Raw genomic sequence first — 24,637 nt, 5'->3', positions numbered from 1 at the left:
AATCTTTCATGTTGAGGCGAGTTAGGTATCTTATTCACAAGGATGTTGTGGACCATGTATTGGCCATCCCTGTTTGTGTTTCACAGGTTCGCGACTGTATTTACTAGAAGCACACGAGAGATGGAGTGTATTCGGTAAAGAGTGGATATGGGATTGCATTTAGTAGATTTATGACGATGCACGCGAGTTTAAAAGACAAAACGCGGATGAGTGGAGCAGGAATTAATTTTTGTAGGAGGGGTCTTTGGAAGTTACCAGTACCACAAATGTGGAAAGTGTTCTTATGACGACTTATTTCTGATTCACTTCCCATGGGGTCTAGTCTTGCTAAAAGGAACTTTCAGGTGGATCCAACTTGTAAAATATGTGATGCTGGTGAGGAAATCCTGGAAACGAGAGCACATCTGTTTCGGGACTGTGGTGTGGTTCAGCGCATTTGGGCCTGCCCGGACTTGGGTATTCGCGTTAATTGTGGTCCCTCCATGGATATTGGGGAGTGGGTTATCAATTGGTTCAAGTATCTGGGTAAGACAGAGGATGCTGAATCTAAAATGATTAAATTCTTGGGTACTTTATGGTGTTTGTGGGTAGTCCGTAATAGGATTGTTTTTTTACGGGGACTGTTTTCATCCTCAGATGTATTATGGCATATGGAGAAGCACGGTGGATATAGCCTTGCAGGCACGGGATGTGGGAGATAGCGGAGGTGTGGCAAGCAAGGGTATAGGGAGGGGTAGTGATTCTTCGGTTTGGGAGGTATGTGATGGACGACCCTTTTATGTGATAGGTGGCGCAACATCGTGCAATTCAGTTAAGGTAATGGTCGATGCGGGGTGTAAATCTGTTAGGAACGCTGCTCTTGGGTGGATTGCTTATGTTCACGATGGTGCGACTTTATTCACTAGAAGTGTTAAAATTACTGCGCAATCTGCATTGCAAGCCGAAGCACTAGGTCTAAAGGATGTGTTGGGTTGGGCTCGTGAACAGGGAATCCTTCATTTAGAGGTTTCTTCGGACTGTTTGCAACTGTTACTCCAACTGGCAGGGGATGAGATGGCGCATCACTTCACTAAAGGGCTACTGGATGATATGGATCTTTACTTCCCGTCTTTTCACTGTTTATGTTTTACTTTTATTCCTAGGCGCTTTAATAAGATTGCTCATGACCTCGCTATGAGGGCCATGAGTAATTAGTGTCAATGTGTAACCTTTCTTTACTGCTGCCAAAAAAAAAAAAAAAATCTTTCATGTTTTCCTTTTTCTGTTGTTTGTGTTTTACTTTTATTCCTAGGCGCTTTAATAAGATTGCTCATGACCTCGCTATGAGGGCCATGAGTAATTAGTTTGTACTTTGTTGTTTGTGTTTTGGAATAATACTTGGTTGTATAAGTATTTAATTAATCACTTATTGTCTTTTGTGGGAAAAATTATGTAAAAGATCCGACACCAAGGAGGATGTTATTGAGCTCTCTTATGAAGTTACCGACTTACTGAACTCATTTTATAAAAGTTACCGGTCTAACTTTATAGATGAGTTCAATAACTTTATAAATGATTTGAGCTCCTTTACAAAGTAATTGAGCTATCTCAGGTAAAGCTCAGTAACTTTATAGAGGAACTCAACAAAAATAATTTCATTGTAACTACAGCCGGTTGTAGGATCCAGTAACTAGAAATCTTCACTATAAGAATATTAACCAGTTGAAGTAAAAGCACATAAACACAAGTAATAACAAGATAAAACCAGGTTTTTGGTCGATACCTGCGCAAAAGCCTCCAAGACGGTGGTTATTATTAACCAAATAAACTCCATATCAAAACCATATCATTCTCATATACCTTAGAATTATTTGATTGTGTGAATATTGTACAATTAGGAAACTATTCTTGTATTTACCTTATTTACTCTACCTTGTATAGCTATAAATACATGTACTCCTCCTCATAATAATATACAACTTATTCTTACGTAAAACCCTACTCTTATATGGTATCTAAGGGCCTTCGATCTGCCAACAATCTCCGACCTCGCCGCAACAACTTCAAACGACACTCAACCTCCATTCCATCCTTCACCATGTCGACCAACACCATCCAAGACACCGTGGTTCCCAACCCCCACGACAACACCAAACCACTCACCTCCTTAAACCTTAACCATTGTGTGAAATTGAATGCGCTAAACTATACGGCTTGGTGTTTCCAACTGACAAACATACTATTTGGCTTTAGCCTTCTCGGTTTCATTGATGGAACCGAGACACCACCATCACCAACCATCTCTGATGAGACTAAAACCGACAAACCTAACCCGGCTTATTTGAGTTGGCTCAAACAAGACGGCTTAATTCTTGGTGCTCTCATGGGCACTCTCACCGCGGCCCTACAACCAATGATAGTACGGGCCAAGTCTGCGAAAGAAGCATGGGATATCCTTGCTCACACCTACGCAAACCCATCCCGAGCGCATATTATGCAATTAAAAGAACGATTTGATTCCATCGTAAAAACCACAGATCAAACCATCTCCGATTACATGAACTCAATCAAAGTTTGTGTAGACCAACTAGCCCTTATGGGCAAAATACTCGACCCCGAGGACGTCATAGCTCGAGTTCTTAAGGGTCTTGACTATGAAACCTACAAACCCGACATCACCACTGTTCGGGCTCGAGATACACCCATAACCTTTGAGGCTCTTCATGAGAAGTTGCTTCAACATGATCTTCTTATGAAACACGACACCACCACGCATCACTTTGCACCTTCGGCCAATGCTGCCTACCATCACAATCACCAATTCCGTGGCAATTCCAGGCCAAACAACACTCCTGCCTATCCTCAAAACCCACCACCAAACACCTACTCGAACACCGCTGCTCCTCGGCCTTTCAAAGGCCGCTGCCAATGGTGTCGCGAAACCGGGCATGTCATTGCCAATTGCCCTCTTTTCAGGAAGCTTTACCCAAACATAGTCTTCCCTGCACCTGTTTATCGCCCACCCCAAGGAAACCCGCAAGCTCATATCGCTAACTATGGCAACCCGCAACCAAACACCAACTTCCTTCTCGACAGTGGTGCATCGCACCACTTGACCCACGATTTGGACACTCTTGCCTTTCACTCTCCTTATGACGGTCTCGACGATTTAATTTTCGATGACGGTTCCGGCCTCCCCATTGCGAATACAGGTTCTTTCACCAAATACAATCTTAATTTTACTAATGTACTTCATGTTCCCAAAATTTCTCGTAATATCATCTCGATTTCGCAATTATGCCGAGATAATAATGTATATGTAATTTTCTCACGTGACTCGTTTTTTGTTAAGGATACACGAACGGGGAACAACCTCCTCCAGGGCCGAGCAACCAAGGGGATTTACGAATGGACGCCACCTAAACCTATCTCACTCGCAGCCGTCAAGGAAAAAGGAACCACGCCGATCTCGTGGCACCACAAATTAGGACATCCGACGTATGATGTACTAAAAATTATCAATAAAAGTTTAGATTATTTTATTAAAGACTATGAAAACTGTCATTCTTGTTGTGTGTCTAAGAGCAAAAAATTTTCGTTTTCTGCTTCATCGTTCCAATCACACGCACCCCTCGACCTTCTATTTTATGATTTATGGACAAGTCCGGTTCCATCTCGTGACCATTACAAGTATTATGTTATTTTTGTAGACCATTTCAGCAAATACATATGGCTATATCCGCTAAAACGCAAGTCCGAAACAACACAAGTTTTTACACAATTTAAAGCATTAGTTGAAAAATATTTTAACAAACCAATACGTCGCTTTTTTTCCGATAATGGTGGCGAATATATTAAATTAAATCAATCTCTTCTCACCGATGGAATTTCTCATTTTACCACCCCACCACACACTCCGGAACAAAATGGATATGCCGAACGCAGACACCGTCACATTGTCGAAACCGGCCTAGCCTTACTTACCCATGCCGACATGCCAACCTCCTTTTGGCCATTTGCATTTAGCACGGCAACCTATCTAATAAATCGACTACCTACAAAAACTTTACACAATGAATCACCATTTTCTATACTTCATAAAACACAACCCGACTACACTAAATTACATAACTTCGGGTGCCTTTGCTATCCATGGCTTAGACCTTACTCAAAGCACAAACTAGAAGATCGCTCCATTGCTTGTGTTTTCATAGGTTATTCAAATACGCAAAGTGCCTATCATTGCTTAGACCCGAAACCCCACAAAATTTACACATCTCGACACGTGAAATTTGTCGAGGATGATTATCCTTTTCGACGCAATGCATCGATCAGTACAACTCCTTCATCTCCTGATGATTGGTGCACCTTAAGCATCCCACTACTTCCTCATCTCACCACTCCCACGCCTTCTCCAACACCCGTTCCCAACACCTCACATGATCCTCGCCCACCCGAGCCTATCACCATTGTCTACTCTCGACGCTGCCACACATCGTCTGAACCATCAACCACGGCTGTCTCTACACCCTCCATCGACCCCATTCCTTCTATTCCTACCCCTTCTACTGCGGCACCTCCTGACCACAACACCTCTTCCGCTGCCTCACCAAACCCGGACCAAGTAATGCGTCCCAATCGCACCAACATCGCTATCCCACCTCCAAATAAAACTGTCACTACCCGTCTCGACAATAACATTCGAAAACCCAATCCTCGTTATGCCAATAATCTCGCACATACCTCTCCAACAAATGACAATTTACCAAATACCGTTAAGCAAGCTCTCATTATTCCGCACTGGCGTAATGCTATGCAAGAGGAATTTCACGCACTCGAACGAAACCACACATGGTCTCTCGTACCTCGTTCGTCCTCTCAAAACATTATCGGATGCAAATGGGTTTTTCGAAACAAATACAATCCCGATGGCACACTTAAGCAACATAAGGCGCGCCTAGTTGCCAAAGGTTTTCATCAAAGACTTGGAATTGACTATACTGAGACATTCAGTCCTGTCGTAAAACCAACCACCGTTCGACTAATCTTATCTCTAGCTGTCACGCAGTCATGGACTTTGCGCCAATTAGACGTGAATAATGCTTTCCTTCAGGGAAAATTAACCGATGATGTTTTTATGATACAACCACCAGGCTTTGTTGACCAAGCAAAGTCTGATTATGTCTGTAAATTAAACAAAGCGATATATGGCCTGAAACAAGCTCCTCGAGCTTGGTACACTGAATTAACATCCTATCTAATTACATACGGTTTCAAACAATCAGTTTCCGACTCATCTTTATTTATTCTACATACTCCCACCACTTGCATTTATATGCTTATCTATGTCGATGACATAATTGTCACTGGACCACATCCCTTACATCTGCAACGATTCATCGACAACCTATCCCACCGCTTCTCGCTCAAAGACCTCGGACCATTATCATATTTTCTCGGAATTGAAGTTACCCCAAATGCACTCGGTTTACATTTGAACCAATCAAAATATATTCATGACCTCCTCACCAAATATAAAATGATCGATGCTAAACCAAACTCCACTCCCATGACTACATCTCCACCTCTCACTCGTGAAGACCATCTACCTATACACGATCATTCTACCTATCGTGCCATTGTTGGAAGCCTCCAATACCTCTCTCTGACGAGACCTGACATCGCCTTTGCCATAAACCGTCTGGCACAATTCTTACACCATCCCACTCAAACGCACTGGACCGCTCTAAAGCGCCTTCTTCGCTACTTGCAAGGGACTCAAACCATCGGCTTACAGCTATATCGTGACTCACCTTCTCGTCTTCATGCCTTTTGTGATGCAGACCACGCAGGAGATAAAGATTCTTACGTACGGGCTATATCATCTACTTAGGTCGCAATGCCATTTCCTGGTCGTCCAAGAAACAACAAGGCCTTGCTCTATCAACAACCGAAGCTGAATTTCGCGCCATTGCCTCCGTCACAACCGAAACCATATGGCTTCGAAATCTCCTTACCGAGCTACACATTACTGTCACCACACCTCCGGCAATCTTTTGTGACAACATTTCTGCAACACTCTACGCAAAGAACCCCGTTTTTCACTCTCGCATGAAGCACATGGCTCTCTCATTCCACTTCGTCAAACAACAGTTGCTTCATGGCCAAATTCGCATTCAAAATGTCGCAAGCAAGGATCAACTAGATGACATCCTCACTAAACCAATGCATAAAACGCATTATCTCGAGTTAAGAAACAAGATTGGACTCACTCATCGGACGTCCATCTTGCGGGGGCGTATTAACCAAATAAACTCCATATCAAAACCATATCATTCTCATATACTCCCTCCATTCAACTCCACACTACACATATCATTTTTGCACAAGTTTTAAGAAAAAAATTAGAAAATTATTAAAGGTACAAATTGTGGTAAATAAAGTTGCTTTATTAGTAAGAAAAGGTGGGGTTTAGTGGGGTATGAGTGACAATTTATGTAAATAAGTTGTTTTAATTAGGATAAAATGGTTATTTATCAATCCTTTTTTTTAGAAAGGTGTAGTGTGGAGTTGAATGGATGAAAATGGAATATGTGTAGTGTGGAGTTGAATGGAGGGAGTACCTTAGAATTATTTGATTGTGTGAATATTGTACAATTAGGAAACTATTCTTGTATTTACCTTATTTACTCTACCTTGTATAGCTATAAATACATGTACTCCTCCTCATAATAATATACAACTTATTCTTACGTAAAACCCTACTCTTATAGTTATAAACTTATAATCACCAGCCGAATCGGCTAAATCTTCACTATAAGAAAATTTCCAGTCTTGAGTGGTTCCTAATAAAAGGAAATCTCAGTGAAACAGCACAAAAGCAACAAACTTGCGCACAGCTACTGCAAATAAAAGGAAATCTCTGAAGGGGAATGCAGAAAGGATTTTAACCCGCTTTGATACCGTGCTGGGTTTTGTAATCTGATCCCATTGTTGAAATTAATGCAAGAGTCGATGAAGCTGACAACGGAAAGAAAAAAAAAACATCAGAGAATGCAATATTCGTAATTGATGCGAAGATGTTCTTATAAAGGCTGAATGAAAACAGTAATGATGTTCTTTATATCTACAATCTTCTGCTGTCAAGACCGCTGCCAATAAAGAAACATAGAAGAAATCGCTAATTTAGTGTTGGTGTCATTAGCAGCACAGTGACATCCACAAACCCTGGTTACTGCAGGATTTAAACTATGATGCAGGCAACGATGACCGATGCTATACTTTGCTGAGAGTCTAGACTAATCACTAGATCACTTTCTCCAAATGGTCAAAAGCTCGGTCCAGCTGCTGTACAAAATACTTTTAACCCTAACCAAGCAGTGCCTAGCAGCTAAATTCAGCATAAACTATCTTTACATCTCTATTGGACAGACGCAACAGCCATGAAACGCTGAAATACTCGTGTTTACCACTTACAAAATTGAAAACAAGAAATCCAATGCTAAAACCGGGTTTAGTATAGATTGGACTGAATCACTGAAATTAGAATAATGTTAAGGCCAAAGATATGAAAAAAGAATATGCGATACCAAAAATGACAGCTGCATAGAAAGCCGCTTTGAGTTAGACTATTTCACAATAGCTAAATCACTCAAGTGAGTTTTTGGCTTCACTGAAAGTCGGAACTGGACAAAAATTATAGAGTAAAACTTTAAAGTGAAAAATATTAATAAGAAATATTTAAAAAATACCCAACAGTGTAAGTTCTCAAATGCCTAGTACAAGAGAGGAAGATGGAATATGTACTGAAAATCTATATAGCAAAACTGCAGCAAAATACCATACCTCATTTCCACCTCTGGTTTATTACGTCTCTCCAGTTCTTGACAGGGAAAATTCTGTTACATATCATCATAGAAATAAGAACGTTTATCAAACTAAAAATATAATGAATCTCCGAGCTTCCACAAGAAAATGCATACAGACGGAGATCAGAAATAACCAGTGTTAAAACCCCCCAGACTTTACCTACAGACACAAACAGATTTGGTAACTATTTTTACACGATATGGGCATGAGTTTCTTGTGATTTGGACCTGTTTTTACACTCAGATAAATAATCGAGGGAAAATAACATGACTGGTCATACGATTCAGGCTTATAAGACCTGAACAACAGTCTACAATTACAAATTCAATTAAGCAGTAGGCCCAAAACGAACATTTTAATGCTTAATACATGCATCATCATTTTCACCAGTATTACCACAATGCACTATGCCTCCATAGAGGGTCCCAACTCCGGACCACCAGTTCAAAGCAGGGTAAAGGGGAGGTCGAATGTGCACTACAATGTTCACAATCGTGACGACTGTGTTTTAACATTATAGCTACTGCAGAATATGAAAAAGACCACAACCTCAAAAAGTTACGAAATTCAACAATCGAGCATACAAATGTCTTAACAAGAAAAAAATACAACATCAACAACATTCAACTTTAGTTTTTCAATTGCAGCCAACATTTTCTAAGACTTTTCACAGAAAAAACCCAATTTTACCGAAGAAACGAACTTTGCTTCCAATATTTATCAAGTTAATTGAAAACATGGATCCTATTCTCAATTAAGTCACAAAGCCACAAGTCAATATAATTTGCATGATCAATTCTCAACCCAATTTTCATTTTGATCATTCCATAACAGCCACTCAATGTTGCTAATTACACCGCACTCAATGCACCTTCCCCTAGATCCTTCTCTCTATTCCTCTATATATGCACAAAATAGTACTCCGTATATATTTTTCATTTTGGTCAACCCATTAAATTGCCTTCAGTATATAAGACTTGGAAATTGTGTGAATAAACGTTAGATGATTGTTATTGCTATGAAGCTATTCAATATATATAGGAGTATACATGGGGTTATATAAGGGTAGGAGCCTATACAGCTATCACAATATGATCTTTTCTATATTTACAATATGTATGTAATCAATTAGCCTTGATTTGAGGAGGTTGCTTTGCTGTAATATTATTGCTAATATTATTGCTGTTAATACGCCCCCGCAAGATGGACGTCCGATGGGTAAGACCAATCTTGTTTCGTAAGTCATGGTATGAAGTCTTGTGCAGCGGTTTGGTTAGGATGTCAGCTAGTTGATCCTTGCTGGCGACGTGTTGAATGCGAATTTGACCGAGTTGAAATTGTTCTTTGACGAAGTGGAAGGAGAGAGCCATGTGTTTCATTCGGGAATGGAAAACTGGGTTCTTGGCGTAGAGTGTGGCTGAAATGTTGTCACAGTAAATAGCTGGTGGTTTTGTGACAGTGATGCAGAGCTCGGTAAGAAGGTTGCGGAGCCAAAGTGTTTCAGTGGTGACAGAAGCAATGGCACGAAATTCGGCTTCGGTGGTGGAGAGTGCTAGACCTCGTTGTTTTTTGGAGGACCAGGATATAGGATTGCGTCCGAGATAAATGATGTAGCCGGTTGTCGAGATGTAGTTGTCTTTGTCACCTGCGTGGTCAGCGTCACAGAATGCATGAAGACATAGTGGTGATTGGCGATAGAGTTGTATGCCAAAGGTTTGAGTTCCTTGCAAGTAGCGAAGGAGACGTTTTAAAGCAGTCCAATGAGTAGCGGTGGGATGATGAAGAAACTGAGCTAGACGGTTTATAGCAAAGGCAATGTCGGGCCTGGTGAGGGAAAGATATTGTAAACTTCCAACAATGGCGCGATAATTTGGTTGATCATGAATGGGTTGATGATCTTCACGAGTGAGTGGTGGAGATGTAGCCATAGGAGTAGTGGTTGGTTTAGCTTCAATCATTCTGTATTTGGTGAGAAGGTCATAAATATATTTAGATTGATTTAGGTGTAAGCCAAGTTTATTTGGTATAACTTCTATGCCTAAAAAGTATGATAAGGACCCAAGGTCTTTCAGTGAAAAACGTTGTGATAATTTGTCAATGAAGTGCTGTAGTTGTGTAGGATGCGGTCCAGTGACAATAATATCATCAACGTAAACAAGCATATAAATACATGTGGTTTTAGTATGTAAAGTGAATAGAGAGGAGTCGGAAATAGATTGTTTGAAACCGTAGTTTGTGAGATAGGTTTTTAATTCGGTGTACCAAGCTCGTGGGGCTTGTTTTAAGCCATATATCGCTTTGTTTAATTTGCAAACATAATTGGGTGTTGTTTGATTAACAAAGCCAGGAGGTTGAATCATAAATACATCATCAGTCAGGTTTCCTTGTAGGAAGGCGTTATTGACGTCTAATTGTCTTAGGGACCATGACCTAGTGACAGCCAAGGATAAGATTAGACGAACGGTTGTGGGTTTTACGACGGGACTGAAGGTTTCATTATAATCGATACCAGGTCTTTGATGGAATCCTTTTGCAACAAGTCGTGCCTTGTGTTGCTTAAGAGTACCATCAGGGTTATATTTGTTCCGAAAAACCCACTTACATCCTATAACGTTTTGCGATGAAGTGCGCGGAACAAGGGACCATGTGTTGTTCCTTTCAAGAGCTTGGAACTCGTCTTGCATAGCGTGTCGCCATTGGGGAAGCACAAGTGCCTGCTTAACGGTATTAGGGAGATTGGCAGTGGTTGAAGTGAGATTAGCGAGGTTGGCATAGCGAGGATTGGGTTTGCGAATGTTGTTGTCTAATCGGGTTGTGACCTGTTTAGGTGGAGGTGGTACGGTTGTTTTGGTGCGGGTTTGTTGTGGGGCAGGTGTTAAGGAAGAGGACTCGGTAGTGGGTGTTGGATTGGAGGAAGCGGCAGGCTGGGCAAACTGGTCAGGAGCTGTAATGGAGGATGAAGGCAGGGTAGTAGATGAGGTGTTGAGTGTTGTGGGTTCAATAGAAGGAGGCGAGTTGGCAACAGTCGTGGAGGGTATAGACGTGGAGGAAGGTGGTCTCCTAGAGTAGACTTGGGTGATGGGTTTTTGGCTGCGTGGAAGGGGAGCAGAGGTAGGTATGGGTGATGTCGAGGTTTTGGTTGGAGGTGGTAGCAATGGTATGTGAAGTGAGCACCAATCATCTGTAGAAGATGGTGATGTTGTAGTCGGGGTGGTTTGGCGAAATGGGAACTCGTCATCAACAAATTTTACATGGCGAGATGTGTAAATCCTATGTGTTTTGGGATCGAGACAATGGTAAGCGCTTTGGGTATTTGAATAACCAACAAAGATACAAGCGATGGAGCGGTCTTCTAATTTATGTTTCGTATACGGTCTCAACCACGGATAACAAAGGCATCCAAAATTATGAAGCTTGGTGTAATCGGGTGGAGTATTGTGTATTTTTAAATAAGGTGAGCTACCATTTAATGTTTTGGTAGGCATTCGGTTTATAAGATAGACGGCCGTACTAAAGGCAAAAGGCCAATAATTTGTAGGAAGGCCAGCATGATTTAGTAAGGCAAGTCCGGTCTCAACAATGTGACGATGTCGTCTTTCGGCATAGCCATTGTGTTCCGGTGTATGTGGGGGTGACGTGTTATGGGTTATACCGTCATTAAGAAGGTGTTGATTTAACTTAATATATTCACCGCCATTGTCGGAGAAAAATCGTCGAATTGGTTTTTGAAAATATTTTTCGACGAGAGCTTGAAAGTAAACACGGTAGTGGTTTCGGATTTACGTTTTAATGGGTATAGCCAAGTATACTTAGTAAAATGGTCGACAAATATAACATAATATTTGTAGTGGTCTCGGGATAGGAATAGGGCTTGTCCATAGGTCCGAAAAAAGAAGGTCGAGTGGTGCGTTGGAATACAGTGATGAAATAGAAAAGGGGAGTTTTTTGCTCTTTGAAATACTACACGAGTGACAATGTTCATAATCCATAATTGGTGATGATAAGGTTTTGTTAATAATTTTGATCACATCATAAGATGGATGGCCTAACTTATGATGCCAAGATAGTGGTAGCATGCCTTTAACAGCAGCTAGAGCGACTGGTTTTGGAGGACACCATTCATAGACTCCTTGGTTAGCGCGGCCTTGGAGGAGGGTTCTCCCGGTTGGTATTGCCTTTACAGAAAACGAGTCATGTGAGAAAGTTACATAAGCATTATTGTCACGACATAATTGTGAAATCGATAAAATGTTACGGGAAATTTGTGGAACATGAAGAACGTTATTAAATTTAAGATTTTGCAGTTGAAAAGAACCGGTATTGGCAATAGAGAGGGTGGAGCCGTCGCCGATAATCAAATCGTCAAAGCCGTCATAGGAAGAATGGAAAGTCAAGGTGTCCAAGGTATGGGTTACGTGATGAGACGCCCCACTGTCAAGAAGGAAATTTGGGTTCGGCTGGGGGGTTCCATGGGTTGCGAGGTGAGCATGTGGTGCACCTTGGTGTGGATGATTGGATGTAGGTTGGTTGTGAGTGGTGGTGGCTGCATCGTTTTGGTTAGATGCAGACGGGGTTTTGGGTGGATGAATGGAGGTTGGTATTGGTGGCTGATTGTGGTGCCGTTGGTGACCATAGTTGTGGTTGTGGCCACGGTAGATGGGGTTGGCAGACGGGGTGTTTTGGTTGGAGGTGGGTTGGTGTTTGTCATGGTGAACGATGGTTGCAGAAGCAAGTATGTGGTGCATTTGAGTGGTTGCGGAAGCAAGGTTGAGTGCGGATCGATGAAGGTCTCTCGATACCATATAAGACTTGGAAATTGTGTGAATAAACGTTAGATGATTGTTATTGCTATGAAGCTATTCAATATATATAGGAGTATACATGGGGTTATATAAGGGTAGGAGCCTATACAGCTATCACAATATGATCTTTTCTATATTTACAATATGTATGTAATCAATTAGCCTTGATTTGAGGAGGTTGCTTTGCTGTAATATTATTGCTAATATTATTGCTGTTAATACAGTACCCCGAAGGAGATTGCCCCAGCTGTCGGTAGGGGATACTCCTGGTTAACACCAAAAAAAAAAATATTTTTTGTACACGGATGACTAGTAAAAGTGATCGAAATAATAATTGTTTATGTTTCTGTAAGAGAAGAAGGTCCATAACAAAACTCCGATTCATATACACGCAACGTGCTTTCCAATAACCAAAACTTTGAAAAAGCCATGTCCATATGTTCCCCTAAGCTCTGACTTGAGCTGCCTGCCTTAGCAGAATAGCAGTCAGCATCTTCTACTTTAAAATATTGCTTGCTTTTTATCTCCCTCAACTCTCAAGCAACCTTAAGCCAATTCTATCTTTAAATAGGTCTACAACTTTTGTTTAAGAGCTCATTGTATCAATTTACAAGTATCTCCACAACGATGTCATCGGCTTCACCAGGTACGTTGAGCTCCTTGCCATTACCCTTTTAATGTTCAATACACCCTTGAAAAACCAAAATTGTCTTAAACTAGTACTCGTAATTATTCTAAGGTCGTTATTCTCCTTTTCTTTGTAGTTTATCATACAACATTATCCCAGTGCCACAATTGCTCCCACAAGTTGCAGGGTAGGGGTGGGGGAATAAACCTTGTATGATTTCTAACTTGGTCAACGATATTGTCTAGATATACCTCATATCAAATCGGAGGAAAAAGAAACAACGATGCTGCTAAAAGTTGGCCCATTTCCAAGTCTAGGACTTTTAGGTGCAAATAACACTAGTGGTGGACACAAAGTAACGGTATGGGATGAAAAAGGACGAACTCAAATAGCTCAAATATTTGTTTCATACGGAAGAGTCATTAACTCCTAGCTTTTCAATATATTGAAGATGACATATTAGTGACTTCCCCTTTGTTTGGTTGTCCGACGCTTGATGGCTCCAAGTTTGTTGCGGTATTACCTCTTTTGCTCTCGTTCTTGTTTCCGTTTCACTGTTTACTGTTTACGTACTCTCTTTGTTGCGGAAAAATATTAGTGTAAATTTGGCGAACTGGAAATACTACTCATATACGCACTTCAGCACTTGTGCGGTTGTGCATGCATAAGAGTATCAAGTTAGTTAATTTCACCTGGGAAAACTTATTCGACCAAAATGACCTGAATTGACCCATAACTCGAATTGATCAGGCCCAAAGGTTCATTATTCTAATTTCTAAAAAAAAAAACTGATAACTACACACCGAAAATGATCCAACCTGATAACCCGTTGGTTAGGAATAGGTAATTATGTATACGATTACAAAAATGTTAACCATATTGAACAGGTAATGTTTAAAGATGCGGCGAATGAGTACGTGACGAGAGTGTGTGGTTCGTATGGTGCTAGCGGATCAAATGAAGGGATATCATCGTTGACAATTGAAACGAATATGGGCTGTTATGGACCGTTTGGAAAATTGTCCGAGAAGTTTGAGCACGGATTCGAGTATAGCTTTGGGCCTGAACGTCAGTTTAATGGGTTCCATGGTGTCTCTACTCCAAACTTCCTTAGATCTATTGGAGTTTATGTCAAGCCCATTAAACACTTGCCTACGGACTCAACGTCTCAACTCACTATCGAATCTACTCATTAAGATATCAAGTTTGAGTTTTTCTCTTCTTTTTGGGTAGTCCTATTCTATAGAACGGTCGATTACAAGAGTTATTGTTCATGTTTTCATTTTTCTGTTCTGGCAAAATCTGAATTTTGTTTTGGTTTCAGTATATCGTCTTATGTTGAGAAAATTTACCCCCTAATTATTCCATGGATTCCAGGCAAGCCCTGGAATAATGCTGTCATAATGCAACCACAGAAATAGAACGGCAGATCATGAAAACAATTACGAAATTTAATTCAAAGATAAAAGGGGGAAGAACTCTTGCCTCCATAAATTCAACAGTAAAATCTCCGAGTCTTTGTTTTTGCATCTCTTCACAGTGGAAATTAATGATCAGAAAGCTGATATCATAACCCTGTCAAGAGAAACGCCATCATGTTCAACCAAATTATGAAAAATTAAAGTTCACGAATACACGTTGGCAGACCCATATAGTTTTCCACATTTTGGTGTATCTAAGGTGCCTGAATACTAATAGGCAGATCCACCAATGTGGCAATGCCAATGCGCATACACTGGTGTTATTCCACACTTAAACTTAGGTGAACTAAGAACAATGAATACAGGAAGTGGGAAGTTCAGGGAAGCAGTGCCAGCAGCTAAATTCAGCATAAAATATCTTTACGTCTTATCGGACATAAGCAACAGCCATGAAATGCCGAAATCCTTAAGGTGATCCCTTAGGCCCTTACAAAAGCGAAAACAAGATATCCCATGCTACGACCGCATTTATTATGATTGGACTGATAACAGTACAGTATTAAAGCCAAAGTTGTATGAAGAAAGAATATGCAGTGAAAAAAAAATATAGAGCATCTTCTTACATGATTTAGTACTGTAGACGGCTAGAAGCTCGGTGCTAGACCTGAAAACAGTGAAAAGGAATATAAGAACAACTTTCGTACAAGCTCCCTAAAGTTTAGAACATGGAAAGGAATGTCGAAAATATAGAGCGAGAACTTTCTATGCAGCAAGATCTCACATACAAGCAGATGTGACAAGAACATCCCGAACTCAAATCAAAACTCAATGTTAGATTCTACACAATAACAATTAACAACATTACCCAATGGCTCAAACGTTTCCACCTATGGCGCGTTATGCATGGGTTGGACGTACGCAACCTTATCACTGTGTTAAAGCACGCAAATATTGTCTCTGAAATATGGGTGCCCAAAATGACAGCTGCATAGATAGCTGCATATTACATATCAGCTGCAATTTGTGGCATAAAGAAATTACATATCAGGAAGTGAAAAAAGGTAATCTGTTTCCTCGAGACATTTTAGAAGTTTTCAACATAACATCAAACTTATCCACCCCACCACCTGGTTGCAACCAACATCTCATAAAACACAAATATTAGTGTGAGGCGGTCTTCCACAAGTATACTGTAAAAACAGATTTGGTGACTTATTTTACACTATATGGGCATGAATGTCTTGTGATTTAGACCCGTTTTACACACAGATAAAAAATTGAGGGAAATAAGCATGACTGGTCGGTCCTATGATTCAGAGTTATAAGACCTGAACTACAGTCTACAATTTCAAACTCAATTAAGCAGTAGGCCCAAAACGAACATTTTAATGCTGAATACATGCATCATCATCGTTACCATTATCACCAGTACTACCACGATGCACTATGCCTCCACAGAGGGTCACGACCACCAGTTCCAAGCAGGGTAAAGGGGAGGTCGAATGCAAACAGCCTTTCGCTTGAAAACTAGAGAGGCTATATCCAAGTTCCAACAGATGGAACTTGACACATACATATGTAAACTAACACTACAATGTTCACAATCTTGACGACTGCAGCTATTGCACAATATAAAAACACTTTTTCTTTTTGTCGCCCGAAAATTACTAATATCGCCCGTATAAATTACGAAATGACCCTTCTATAATTAATACCCTCGCCAATTTACCTTTATATAATTAGCACCCTGTTACTAACACCTTGTAGGCCTCTAAATTGTCTAATAATCAACACTGTTTCCATTAGAATCTTCTAATACAACCTACAAACAAAAACAAAGTTGACTAAAGTTTCAAACGAATTAAAGAAAATCAATACAAGAAAATGAAGAAGGAACCTTACTTGATCGTGCAGGACACACGACATAAACAAGGAAATCTCGTGTAGATTAGACAACCATGTCGTGGTCTGTGTCATTTAAACCAAACATCGGCGCCGTGGACTGGACGTGTAAGCTACACGATTCAGCCGAGCACTGGTCTTGTAAGCTATGCGATTTTCCGGTGGGCATGTCATCTTTCAAACATGATTAAACAGTAATCACGCACTAACAGGTGCCCTACTTTATACGGTCACCAGAGTAGCGCGGAGACGGCAACCCAGTTCGAAAATCATTCCAAAATTCAACTGTCCATATTCTACGACCTCCACAGTCCACAGTCCATACTCATAAACTGTAAATTTTCTAATAAAGATCGAAAACGATTAATGGCCATACGATTTTTTCTTTTCTTTTTGCGTTGTCAATGGTGATGCTTAAACAACCGTATTCATTAAAAATATTTTTTTGTCAAAGTTCAAAAAATGAAAAGATCGTACATCATTGATTCATATTTGTTGACATTAAACAATTGTCATTCCTGTTAATTTTTTTACGTAAAAGGAAAAGATTGTAGTATATATCATTGTTGACGAAGAAGTGTACGATCGAATCCGACTAATTTACCTCGTTTCTTGCGTGAATTATCGTCGTTCATGATTAAAAAATTTAAAGTTATGCAATTGAGAAAAAAAAGTTTGGATAAAAATAAGAGATGAGATAGAAATTGGAAAGTCAAAAGATGAGATGGACAAGGGGTAGAATTGGAAAGTCAATGCCAAATTCGGGCGACACTAAGTAAAACACGGGCGACAAAAAGTAGCACCCTATAAAAAAGACCACAACCCCGAAACTCCGAAAGTTAAGAACTTCAACAGTCGAGCATACAAATGTCTTAACTCTTAACAAGAAAAAATGCAACATCAACATTCAACTTTACTTTTCCAAATGCAGCCAACATTTTCCAAGACTTTTCACACAAAAAACCCCAATTATGCCAAAGATGCAAACTTTGCTTCCAATATCTATCAAGTTAATTAAAAACATAGATCTTATTCCTTAACTTCCAAAAGGGTATATGTTTGTTCCAAAAATAATACTTCTCGATCAAGATTCGTTTGTTTACCTTTGGTTTTAGCGCGAAAGCCCAAAGAAAAGAAATAGGAAAAGGGCAATAATTAGAGATAAGATGACTAAATTAAATTGAGTGTCTTAGGATCAAATTGCACATGAAAAACATTTCTAAATGTAAAGGTAATCAATTGATTGAGACACCTTAAAATAGAATAGGTAAACCAATGACCGGGGACGGAGGGAGTTCTCCGTAATAAATAAGCAAATCAGTCTGTCTACCATCACTGGCACCACTACACAATAAAATAAGGCGTCAATGTGATAACATAATTATATACTCAAATAATTAAATCACAAAGCACAATGTCAATATAATTTGCATGATCAATTATCAAAGCAATTTTCATTTTGATCCTCCCATAACAGCCACTCAATGTTGCTAATTAACACGGGGTAAGGTTGCGTACATCCAATCTCTATCGGACTATCGGATAATGTTGTTGTTGTTGAAATAACAGTTGCATGATGCACTGTATACAATTATAACCCAAATCCAAAAGTACCCCAAATTAACTTAAAATCACAGAATGTTACTCAAATCCCATTTATTTTCTCTAGAACAAGACAGTAATAATCATAAGATAAAGTTAACAATGAATGATTAATTAGGGGAAATTTAAAATGTACCATGGCAGATGATCAGAGGAATTCTTCAGAAATAAAATGCAAAATAAAAGGACAAAATCCGACCTACCGGATTCGAACCAGTGACCTAAGGATATCTGCAACCCACTACAGTCCTCCGCTCTACCAACTGAGCTAAGGTCGGAATGTTGATCTTTTGGTAAACATCAAGAATATAACTAAAATACATGTTGTGACAGTTAAACCTCTGAATTTATTTTTTTTCTTTTTTGAGGAAATACTCCTAAAATTATGAAGAAGCTTAATGTATTCATGTGTAATTATATTGCTTCCAAAATTATTTTTCTTGAAAATATAATGCAAATGTGGAATATGTGAAAGTGAAAATTTCTGCCCGTCATAAATGTACTAGCAAGTCAAAAAATATTTTTTTTATTTTAGACAATGGTCACATGTCATGATTCATCAAACTCATCTATTTATTTTTTTATTTTTATTTTTAATGTTGATTAGTATATAAAGCCGTCAAATAATAATTTTAGCAAACTAAGCTAAATATCTTATTTTTTTTAGTTTTCCCAAATGTGCAACTTCACTTTATTTTTTTAAAGCCTCATCGATGATTTATTTTTTAAAATATCGTATAAAGCCGTTCATCCGTGATTTGTTTTTTTAAAATAAAATATCCCTAAATTTTAATTCAACTAAACATTTTCTAAATTTTTGAGGAAAAAAAAACACATTGCTAGCAAAATGCAGTGTTATCCTTAGAAGCAAGACCCTGGCACTTTCATAACATCGTTCATTGGTGTTTTCATGGCTTTGAACTTCTCTTGTTGCACTTCACTTTCCCTCCACAATCAAGGTATCTAACCACCACTCTTCTCTTTATCTACTATCTCTGTCTCAATCATTTGTTTACCTTAATTAAAATATTACTCGTAATCAATAAATAAATCGTAAACAAATGATTGGGATAGACGGAGTATATTGTTCTTTTTATAATTGATCACAGTCAGTAGCAGTAAAATATGCATGCTTAAATTTGGTTACAGTAGTAAAGGGAGGTCTCAAAACTAGGAGCAACAAATGTTTTGACAGTGTAAAAAACTTGGTGAACTCAACTGGGATTCCTGTAATTACAACTTTACCTCATGAATCCCTCAAAAAGGGCAACTGGGTTAAGCTCATTTGTGGTGCCAGCTTTGAGGTATTCCCCAAAATCCCGCCTTTCAATTTGTAAGGAAAAATGAGATAGCGTCATCTGTTGGTATTGAAATTGATATTGTATTTGGGTATCAACCCTTTTGGATTAAACTCATTTGGGGTGCCTTCTTTGAGGTATTCCCCAATATCCCGCCTTTAAATTTGTAAGGAAAAATGAGATAGCGTCATCTGTTGGTATTGAAATTGATATTGTATTTGGGTATCAACCCTTTTGGATTAAACTCATTTGGGGTTGCCTTCTTTGAGGTATTCCCCAAAATCCCGCCTTTCAATTTGTAAGGAAAAATGAGATAGCGTCATCTGTTGGTATTGAAATTGATATCGTATTTGGGTATCAACCCTTTTGGATTAGATTAAACTCATTTGTGGTGCCTTCTTTGAGGTACTAAAATGACACCTTTTAATTTGCATTGAAAATGAGATAACGTCACCAAGTTGGCATTGAAATCGATATCGCATTTGGGTATCACCCTTTTGGGTTAAGCACTTAAGCTCATTTGTGGTGGCAATTTTGTGGTACCAAATATCCCACCTTTCAATTTGTAGTGAAAATGAGATTATTTTGAGAAATCCTTCATTTGTGAGTTCTAGTATATCACACTAACATTATTGAGTGCTTTGTGATACCTAATCTCTTTCTCTTTAGGATCTTATTGACATAAGGAACCTTTCTCTTGTCTATACGCTTGCTGGAGGTAAACCGATTAGAAAATATGATACAATTAAGGAGGTGTTAATCTAATTTATCTTAAAGACTGATTCTTTAGTAATGGTTTGTGATTGCAGTTGATTGTATAGACTGTGCCGCTGATGCATCTGTTGTTAGTGCGGTTAATGAAGGAATTGGGGCTGCCATGGATATTGTGCCACTGCGGAGACCATGGGTTATGATCAGTGTGAATGATGATGAAGATCTTCATTTTCGTAAAGCCGGTGAGTTGCAAAAACCTCAGTCTTTTTAGCGATATGTATCTTTCTATCCTTCCCTCTCTAGCTACTTTTGCCGGTGAATGGTTGTTGACTGATCATTCTGTTTTAGCGTTGTGCCGTCATGTATGACCAGGGTCTAGAGTCTAGACATTCCTGTTAAACAGATATTTTAGATTTTTGTGTTAAATCGGTTTACCTTTTGCCGTTCATCCATGAGCACATTGGCGATGACTTCTGATGGTTTGGATTTTGATGGTGTAGTATGGAAGGATTTACAATTTGACATCATTGAAGTTGATGAATGTACTAGTTTATCATATACAGCATGTAAGGGAGTATATACATGATGCAAACAATTGGTAGTTACTCCCTCTGTCCCAGTCATTTGTTGTCCTTTTCCATATTGGGGTGTCTTAGTCAATTGTTGTCCTTTCTATTTTAAGAATGCACTTGATGAACAATTTGATCATTCACACTTAATTTGTTCCACTTGTCATTTAGTAATTGGCGTCTTTCTCTTGGTCTTTGTGCCAAAACCAAAGGACAGCAATTGATCGGGACGGAGGGAGTACTAGTTAGTCTTGTGCTAGGATGAACTTTTGCTATATATCAGTTGTACTAGACTAATTAATAGCCACGAGTACTAGATTTTAAGACCCGTCTTTCTTTTATTCTTTGTTTGAGTCTTTGTAACGTAGAGACTGTTCGCTTGTTTCTTAGTTAAAAGTGTCAGAGTGATGTGATACAGAGGGGTTAAGTATTGGTCTTCAGAGTGATGTAATTCAGAGGGCTATTGGGGTAGTGATGGTGTCGGTGGACGTGTGGTAATTTGCATTTTCAAACATAGAGCTGTTTTACCGAAGATGTCTTGGTCTAGTGGTTAAGACGGAGGTATTGTGGACAATAGGTCCCAGGTTCGAATCCCCCCTCCCCTCTTTTGTAATGCGACTAAGTGCGCTTGACCAAAAAAACATAGAGCTGTTTTTATTCTCTATATTACGTTACCTTTATTTAGATTATGCTTCTATTTACATTTGAATAAACTGTGTACATCTCATCAGCTTTTGATCCGTCTGATTGTCCACTGGACTGTTCAAGGCCATGCGAGGCTGTTTGTCCTGCCAATGCTATAAAACTGGAGGAAGGGGAATTTTTACAGGTGCTTCTCACTGCATTATGGTAGAAGATACTGTTGATTTATTTCTTATTATATTTTTTTGGATTGCGTCCTTTTTCTTTAGATCTTAAATCTTCTTCCTAACTGTATACAGGGAGGAGTGATAAATGAGCGATGCTATGGATGTGGACGTTGCCTTCCTGTCTGCCCATATGACAAGATAAGTGAGTACCTCTTTGTAAGCATTTTTAGTGTTTTGACATTTTTATCTTTATTACTCAAGACTCGTTGAATTCTTGCAGAAGCAGTTACATACTTACGAGATGCTGCTGCTACTGCTGAACTGATCAGACGGAATGATATAGATGCAATTGAAATCCACACAAATGGAAGGTAAACTTTTAACAATGAAGAACCTTCTTTTGAAGGACACTTGTCACTATAAATGGTTTGAACTTTAAAGCCTCCATTGCCCTTGCTGGATTCTCTAGTATAGTTTTACTCAGGCAAAAAATGTTTTTCTACAAAATTTGCGTTCATTTCAATATGTTCGATTTTCAGCTCCTGTAGTTGATGTTTCTTTGACCTGCAGTAGTTTTCAGCAGGCAGACGGCTTCATTCGAGGAACTGTGGAATGGTCTGAGTGACTCAATTAGCTACTTGAGATTAGTGGCGGTACGGTTGAATCAGATATTTGATTAGCTACTCTTCGGTAGAACGAGGTCTTTGTCAATTTGTCATACTATGTTTCGTATCTGATGTTTATGTTCTCCTTCACCCTCTCAGATAAGCTTCCCAGATTTAGGGAAGTCGACGACAATGTTGATGAACTCCTTATTTTCAATCATGAAACCAAATTTAAGTTGCTACAATTTGTGGCAGGTACTCCTTTTACTTTAACTGCATTTTCAATTCCAAACTACAAACTTCTGGAGTTCTGGTATCATATACTACGTGCATTCCATTTACGTTGTCCCCATTTGACTCTGATGGTCAACCGATGTCAACTTTGACCATTAATTTCTTTTTATATGTACAACGTAGATTCGTCATGTTTGTTTACCATTACCAAAACAACCATTTTCATATTATTATTGTAAGAAGTTTTAAGTACGGTATATTGTAAGAAAATATCGGTCCGGAGAACATTGTTTGACATTTTGGCCATCGAAGTAAATGGACCAATACAGATGGAATGCAGGGAGTGATATTTATTGACATATGATTATAATACAGTGATTTATTGACATTTTAATATATGTTTAACGCTAGTTGGATGGACGTCCTATGAGTGGAGACATTGGACGAGGTGCCACCAGGGAAGCACTTGCTTTCGCAGTTCGCTTGGCTTCTGCAGAGGATAAACCCCCTGGTTTGTGGACTATGATTTACAGTCCTCAAATTTTTACGTTATACTTCGAGTAACTGAACAAATTGGCTGTACAGGCTTTCTTCAATTAGCTGGTGGTACGAATGCTCACACAATAAATGGGTTGAAGAAGCATGGACTGTATCAGTCAATGAGTACAGGTATTCCAACCTTACCTCATATACTCATCGGCCATATCAGGACATCGTCGACATAGGTTATAACAAGTCCGCGGACTTTTTTTGAGGCAGGATCGACCACATTTGTGGTACAACAACTGAAATGATATCACAGTGACCAATTCCAAGATTGAGATTGAACATTGAAACGGATTTAAAAAAATCATTGTTATTTGTACATTCGATTGTTGTACTTTCGTTCCAGATTACTATGGAATAAAGTAAAATGGCTAACTAAGTGCATTTGTTTTTATTATGAAGTAGTCGTCTTTAATGCAAATTTCATCATGGGTCATCCGAAAACTTCTATGTTTCCGTAGCACTTTGGTAAGGCTGCATAAATCCATCCCTTACTCTTCCATTTGCAGGAGCCCTTAGCCAATAAGGTAGTGTTGCTAATGTTATATGTGGTTCATTAGTTTCAGCCTTTTTTTGCTGCGCCTTTTTCTCAGGGACCCGTAAAGAGAAGTCTAGCTTATCAACTTCCTTGATTGGTGGCATTGCATACGGTGGCTATGCTCGGAAGGTATAACCTGTAAACCATTTTGTTGTTTCACGTCTACCAACGACACCATACATATAGTATTAGTTATCTTACTCACCGTTTATGTGGCTTAACCTGATAACATCTGCTTTGTTTCTTTGATATATCTTACTTTTCAGATTGTTGGAAGGATATTAAGAAATATGGAATCGGAGCATGGACTTTCTTGTATTGAAGATCACCCCGAGTATTTAAGAGAGGCGCTTGAGGAAGCCCTCGCTTTAGTTGCACCAGTCAAGTGTTACAATGACGGATCACCTCTAGCTCCTTCACCTCTTCCGTGACAAATCAATGTCAGATAAATTGTCTGAACTATCCTTACCTATCGTTTTATAGTTAAGAGTCGATGATGCATTAATAAACTGAAAGAAAACAGATTATGTAGAGATTGCTCGGTTAATACGGGATTAAGAAGAGCTGATGATCTGTGTTATAGACATAGGGTAATATAACTCCAGATGGACATAATTGAAAGCATCATCTCAATTTGCAACAATATAGGCTAAGACCTCTTCGGAACACAATGTACTACACAATAGAGGAATACTCCATCCGTTCCGATCATTTGTTTACCTACACTATTTTAGGCTGTCTAAATCATTTGTTTACCTTTCTTTATTAGGAACTATTTTATGAGTAATTTGATCGTAGACCTTCATTATGGTCCACTTGGCATATCTACTAACAACCACCGTAAATGGTCTCCTTCCTTCTCCTTGGTCTTTGTGCCAAAATCAAAGGTAAACAAATGACCTGAATTTGTGATTTGCAAAATCCTAATCAAATAAGGTCATTCCAATCTCTTGTAGATCTTCATTGTATTTCTTACATGAGGTTGTTCATGTAATTAAGCTTTTTTTTGTAAAGACAATTTATATATTTTCATGATCATTTAAAGATTAACTCGAATAAGGTTATTCCAACCTAGTTTAAATCTTCATTTATTCCTCTAAGAGCAATTTTTAAACTTAAAT

The 24,637-nt window shown here is 39.0% G+C and overlaps 2 protein-coding genes, 1 long non-coding RNA gene and 1 other non-coding gene across 8 annotated transcripts; 2 read left to right on the top strand and 2 right to left on the bottom strand.

Moving 5' to 3' along the window:
- Positions 1-311: 311 nt before the first annotated feature.
- LOC141608513 (uncharacterized) lies at positions 312-1,194 on the top strand. Its single transcript, XM_074427858.1, has 2 exons — positions 312-587; positions 637-1,194. Exons 1-2 carry the CDS (start codon positions 312-314, stop codon positions 1,192-1,194), a joined length of 834 nt encoding a protein of 277 aa, XP_074283959.1.
- Positions 1,195-14,677: 13,483 nt separating this feature from the next.
- On the bottom strand, positions 14,678-18,510 carry LOC141609328 (uncharacterized). The gene is made up of 3 exons (XR_012527358.1): positions 18,340-18,510; positions 15,323-15,363; positions 14,678-14,853 (listed from the first exon to the last, which is right to left on the bottom strand). It is a non-coding gene; the product is annotated as an uncharacterized LOC141609328 (long non-coding RNA).
- Positions 18,397-18,481, bottom strand: TRNAY-GUA (transfer RNA tyrosine (anticodon GUA)). The gene is given in 2 exon segments: positions 18,397-18,432; positions 18,445-18,481. It is a non-coding gene; the product is annotated as a tRNA-Tyr (tRNA).
- Positions 18,511-19,003: 493 nt separating the features above from the next.
- On the top strand, positions 19,004-24,271 carry LOC141606359 (uncharacterized). 5 transcript variants are annotated; one of them, XM_074425451.1, is made up of 13 exons: positions 19,004-19,162; positions 19,353-19,507; positions 20,171-20,219; positions 20,311-20,457; positions 21,516-21,613; positions 21,726-21,795; positions 21,874-21,964; positions 22,177-22,246; positions 22,358-22,453; positions 22,844-22,943; positions 23,018-23,101; positions 23,572-23,645; positions 23,783-24,271. In XM_074425451.1, the coding sequence occupies exons 1-13, from the start codon at positions 19,114-19,116 to the stop codon at positions 23,945-23,947; spliced, it is 1,248 nt and encodes a 415-aa protein (XP_074281552.1). In that variant the 5' UTR covers positions 19,004-19,113; the 3' UTR covers positions 23,948-24,271. The 5 variants fall into 5 exon arrangements, with proteins under 5 accessions (XP_074281552.1, XP_074281555.1, XP_074281554.1 ...); XM_074425454.1 differs by having other exon boundaries at positions 19,008-19,162; positions 19,356-19,507; XM_074425453.1 differs by having other exon boundaries at positions 19,008-19,162; positions 19,356-19,507; positions 22,174-22,246.
- The last annotated feature ends 366 nt before the right edge of the window (positions 24,272-24,637 follow it).

Source organism: Silene latifolia, chromosome 10 (genome assembly GCF_048544455.1).
Source record: "Silene latifolia isolate original U9 population chromosome 10, ASM4854445v1, whole genome shotgun sequence".
NCBI classification, from domain to species: domain Eukaryota; kingdom Viridiplantae; phylum Streptophyta; class Magnoliopsida; order Caryophyllales; family Caryophyllaceae; genus Silene; species Silene latifolia.
The sequence above is the reverse complement of the archived record's forward strand: the minus strand, read 5'-3'. Positions and strand labels throughout refer to the sequence as shown.

What these genes read in the sequence shown, in the direction of transcription:
- LOC141608513 (XM_074427858.1), top strand. Translation starts at nt 312, where the DNA reads ATGGGGTCTAGTCTTGCTAAAAGGAACTTTCAGGTGGATCCAACTTGT. An exon ending in GTACTTTATGGTGTTTGTGG is followed by an intron (nt 588 to 636) that starts GTAGTCCGTAAT and finishes TTTCATCCTCAG; the next exon opens with ATGTATTATGGCATATGGAG.
- LOC141606359 (XM_074425450.1), top strand. Translation starts at nt 19,114, where the DNA reads ATGGCTTTGAACTTCTCTTGTTGCACTTCACTTTCCCTCCACAATCAA. An exon ending in GCTACTTGAGATTAGTGGCG is followed by an intron (nt 22,247 to 22,357) that starts GTACGGTTGAAT and finishes TCACCCTCTCAG; the next exon opens with ATAAGCTTCCCAGATTTAGG. An exon ending in GTATCAGTCAATGAGTACAG is followed by an intron (nt 23,102 to 23,571) that starts GTATTCCAACCT and finishes CCTTTTTCTCAG; the next exon opens with GGACCCGTAAAGAGAAGTCT.